At 39.0% G+C, this 5065-nt stretch overlaps 1 protein-coding gene across 1 annotated transcript; it reads right to left on the minus strand.

Moving 5' to 3' along the window:
- Nucleotides 1-312: 312 nt before the first annotated feature.
- Nucleotides 313-4807, minus strand: LOC131332009 (NEDD8-conjugating enzyme Ubc12-like). Its single transcript, XM_058366021.1, has 6 exons — nucleotides 4611-4807; nucleotides 2257-2364; nucleotides 1953-2061; nucleotides 999-1077; nucleotides 798-914; nucleotides 313-708 (listed from the first exon to the last, which is right to left on the minus strand). The coding sequence occupies exons 2-6, from the start codon at nucleotides 2357-2359 to the stop codon at nucleotides 571-573; spliced, it is 546 nt and encodes a 181-aa protein (XP_058222004.1). The 5' UTR covers nucleotides 2360-2364; nucleotides 4611-4807; the 3' UTR covers nucleotides 313-570.
- Between the last annotated feature and the right edge of the window lie 258 nt (nucleotides 4808-5065).

Here is a 5065-nt window from a genome sequence, read left to right on the forward strand (position 1 = left end):
AGAATAACCAAGAACCCTCTGAAAACCCATACCAAACCCCCCCGGATGACAATTTCCTCCACCCCGTGCCCACCCCCAATCTCCCTGCGTCGATCCGAGCTGGTATTGCCCAACCTGATAAGAAAATGGGGTGGGGTGGTATTTGCTTCCCCGCCCAGTTTTAACCCGAAAGGAGTGGGGGGAACGGGTACTATAAATTCAGCTGTGACTTGAGGTTATTAAAGAAACCATATCACACTCTTGGAATATGATCAGATATGCATAGAAAAAAATGAAAATGGGCAGTAAAACCACATGTATAGACACGAGCAATAAGGCCAATTCTCCCGGTGTTCCACATATTCAATTTACGAAGAAAGTCATCAAAGAGAAAATAACACAATCGTACCAATAACACAATCGTACCACAGTTTACACCAGAATACAACACTTTAAACTGGACCAGATTTTTGTGCTTTCCCGAGGTTTTTAGTTCCCACACAATACACGGGAAAGCAAAAGCCAAAAGCACCAACCCAATCTGCAATTTATGCACCTTTGAGCAATGAATTTCAATGCACAAGTAGCTGCTTACATGCACCTGGGGAAGAGTGTCTGTCCCACATAACCACCGGAAATTGCCCTTCTGACATTTGATTCAAACATCTTTGGGTTATCTCTCAATACAGCAGCAGCATCATGATTGAGGGGATCTTCATGATTGGGTTGCTGCTCATACAATAGATGGTCATCAAAAATGTTACTAAAATCTAACAATGAAGTCGGAATAACTTATTTGGAAAAGAGAATATAGTTACCGTGAAGAGATGGTATAGTCCATAGATTATTGTGTTTATATTAAGGACAGGTTTCCAGTCTTCTCTAAGAATGTTAAGGCAGACATTTCCTTCCAAGTCGATGTTAGGATGATAAACCTAAATGCATTAACGGCACAATGTAAGTAACATTGTAGAGAGTCTTTGTTTATGGTAAACAGGATCAAATATTCAAATGTTTACCTTCGTCTTGCACTTAACCTTTGGTGGCTCATGAGGGTACATAGGCGGAACTTGGAAAGTGAATATGAATGTACCACCTCTGTCAGAAGAATCAAATGCTTGTCATTAACTATCGAGGTCCCACCCAAACGTTAAAAAACCAGAATAACAAGACAGGAAGGAAACACGAGAAACATAGTAGTTTAATGCCTCTCAAAGAACAAAAGAAAAATCTAAGCATAGAGACAAGGAAAACAATAAAAAGGAGTTGTGCAGAAAAGTAGGTCTGGAATTTGAACATCAAAGCAAACCTCTAAAAAATAAAGTAAGCTTATAAAGTATTAACTTAGATGAGTTGAGTCTGTCTAGTATGTAGAGAATTGGCCAAAATCTTAAGCATTACAATTAGATTCACCAAACACAATGCTCATGAGCATGATAAAGACTGCATCCAATTTGAAGCTAATGGCTGTCTGTATCAAACTCCACAAATCAATGCTTGTGTGGACAAATCCCTCTATAGAAAATCTTCAGCTATTTATGGAAATAAGGAAAAGCATATTAACCAGGTTGTAGAGCCTTTCCCGGTTATCGAGGTAAAGGATTGACCATGTATGGAAGCCAACAATAATCTTCCACAGGTGCTTACCATCTTGATTTCTTAACTGACAGCCCTATGCTGTCAAGTGCCTAGTTGAAAACTCAACTTCAAGGAAAACGATTACAATAGCTTGAGTATTCACCCTGAAGAAAACATTGAAACAACTGTAACTCGCATAGCAAAAGAGGATTTACTATTCTTTAATTTTGGGCCAAGTTGTATAGGAATTTCTAACCGATCCCAAAGACAATGCTACAGTTTGTCCTTGTGTATGTTGGGCTCCAAGCCTAATGCTAACTCCCAAAATAGGTTGCATATTATGAATAACTGCAAATACTGATAAGAAAACAGCAGGTTGGCAAAAGATTACTTACAGATAGTATCCTTCGTCTGGTCGAATTGTCACCTCAAAGCTCATCAGGTCATCTTTGCCATTCGGAAACGAAATGCTACAACTTTTTGGTAGGTTCAGTTCACCCATATCTACAGGACAAAGCACACAAATCTTCTGCAGTTAATATGCGGACAGAATCAGGGGGATAAGATCAGATACTCTTTTTTTTTAATGTGGTATCACTCTGTTCACATTTACAGCAAGAAGTATCAAATTTACACATAATTGTTCCCAATAACTTCCGGATAGCATGGAATTCTTTAATACACGAGATGACAGTATACCTCTGTGAAGGCGTAATTCCCCTGCGCTTTGCTTCTTGACAGGTGCTGCCCCATTTGGGTTTTCAGCCCTCTGCTTCTCCTTCACCTTAAAGAGCTTAATCATGTTTCCTACAAAGTAAAATCACATATAATTAACTTCTCCGATGCATATAAAGAAAGATATCAAGTATAGGCGGAAGACGTGCCAGACAACCCTCTCGAGATGAATTCGGCATACTGACTGTTAAGGAGAATAGGAAGGGAAGGATACGAAGAGTAATATACTATTGACACATTTTTTTAAACAGGCAATCAGTCACTTTATTGGGAGAATGCAACTGAAACTGTCGGGGTGTCCCCAAGGGCACATATTACGTACTAAACTTTCCAAACTCCTAGCAAAAGAAGCCACATCCACTAGAAGACCATGGAACATCATAAAGTGGACAACAAATAATGGAAATCTAAGACAAATTAAAACCATAGGCTAATGATTGTATTCAAAATCAGCTACACAACAAATCCTAGCCCATTCCCATTTGAACCGTATTTCTTTGATTCCATTTAGTAGTAGGGATCGTGTGTGGCGTATTGGCATCACTATTGAAAGGAACTGTAAAAAATTTCCATTAAGAGGATTTTGAAAACAGAATAGTAGAATCCTCTTTCTGTTACTCTTTGTACCTTGGTGTGTTCGTAATCCTTTATCTTCGTGTTTTCTTCATGTTTTTTTTGCTTTCTCGGAAATCCTACTTGCAATGCAACAAGTTGGCCAAAAACTTCGATCTCAATGGGACCCCGACCCATCAATTTAAGAAATTTTTGAACCACATCCCACCAGAAATCAAGCATATACAGAGACAAACAAAGATGTTCATTGTTCAATCCAGCAAAACATAAAAATCACGAAACTTTTAGAAGAATAGCACATCTTTTCAACATAGAGTCTACCTGATGAATCAAATCATTAATACGTGGCTGTATACGAAAACAAAAACATACAGACTGAGAAATGTAGAAGTTTTAAAAAGTATACTTGGTAGCAATTAAAGGCTGGTGAAGTCTGAAGAAAAGAGAAATGAGCAATCGATTTGATTTTCTAGGGTAAGGGTTTCCCAAACTCGTCAGATCCATGCCGCTGAGTTGAGGAAAATACAGAGAGAGTAGAAAACATAGATGAACTTTCCCAACCATGTAAAACGTAGATGAGCTTTTCTTGTGTAGTGCAAACACCTAACACATTTGTCACATATTCACCTTTCCTATTCCTATATTATGCCTTATCAGCCACGGGCCTGTGGTGAACTGGCTCATAGGTCCCGTCTAAAGCCCAAAGACAATTCTTTAGAATAAGGAATGAAGGTAAATGATAGTTTGTTATTAGTTGCAAAAATTTAAACTTCCACATGAAACATAACCACAGAAATGTACATGTACCTAAAACCAATTCCATCTATAGGTTCTGGCCTTTGTAAGAGGACATTGTGAAGACGCAAGACAGCTCTAAGTACAGCATTGAAATGCTTGCTAATTGTTTCTCCTGATCTCCAAAAGACAAATTTGGTACGCCTATTCTTCGTATGGTGTGATAGGATCCACACAAAAAATAGCAACTTTTTCAACAACATTCTTAGAGTCTCCTAACCCGACACTCCGAATTAAACCGCACAATGTCATGAATGTATGCCTATATACCCTCAAATTATCATGGCAGTCTTGATCACTTTCGCGGACGAGCCTATTAAGATGAGTGATTTGGTGTTGATAAGCATTTGGATTCCTAGGAATACGCGGACGCTCACCTACTATACGCGTAGTAATGTCCACAATTAGGAGGTATAGATGAAACGCACAAGTAACCATTGCCACGAAAGTTTGTATAGCTACGAAACCCTCAGCCTCTTCTTCCCTTCTTTTATGAATTTTGTCCAGTCTTGCCATTTCGTACACATACTGTGCATGTGCAATTCTGAAGTATTAGGGTTCAGTTCAATTTTGGAATTAAGAACCATCCCCTTACACAAGATTTTCAAATTAACTGATTCAATGAACTAGAGATACAGAAATCCACCAAATGTTCCTGTAGACTTGTGTTCATCACCGAATAACAAAAAAATAGAGAAGATATCTGAAACCTGCAGTCCTTGATAACATCCAAAAAAACCCATAACAAGTTGGAATATTAAAGCGAACAAGGTCAAGGTAACTGACCAAAAAATTGAACAAACAGTTGAACAACTCCAGAGAAATTTTCAGTTGGTTCCTTGTTTGGCTAATAATAAACTCCATGACAGTGAATACTGAAACCCAAGGATCGGATCCGAAAAAACAGAGGGGGAAATCATGTTGAATAATTGGGGATACGATTATCTTACAGGAGAGTCGCCGGAGACGATCGCAGGTGAGGATAATCTCTCTCTGTATCGTATCGTATCGTCTTCGTCTTCTGCTCCTTCAACGCCTCTCTCTCTCTCTCGCTCTAACGAGCCCTAAAATGAAATTACAGTACAGCGTAAAGAAAGGGGCTGCGGGAGGAAAAACGTTGGCCCGGTGGGGTATTTTGGTAATGGGGAAGGGCATATGTATTTAGTTTTACTATTTTATTTCATTTTTTGCTCGACTTTAATCTGAACAATGAACCGTTCGAATTTATAGAAGATCGGATTAAATTCAAGACGTTTGTGCCGAGATAAACGGCCGAATCGGCCGCACTACATGGTGTAGTACTGCAGTGGATGCATTACAACGTTTTCCATTTCGAGGTGGTGGTGGTGGAAAATAAGGAGGTTGGAGGGGGATTAAATAATCCGGATTCCTATTGATAAACAAA

This window comes from Rhododendron vialii, chromosome 7a (assembly GCF_030253575.1).
Source record: "Rhododendron vialii isolate Sample 1 chromosome 7a, ASM3025357v1".
Lineage (NCBI taxonomy): Eukaryota > Viridiplantae > Streptophyta > Magnoliopsida > Ericales > Ericaceae > Rhododendron > Rhododendron vialii.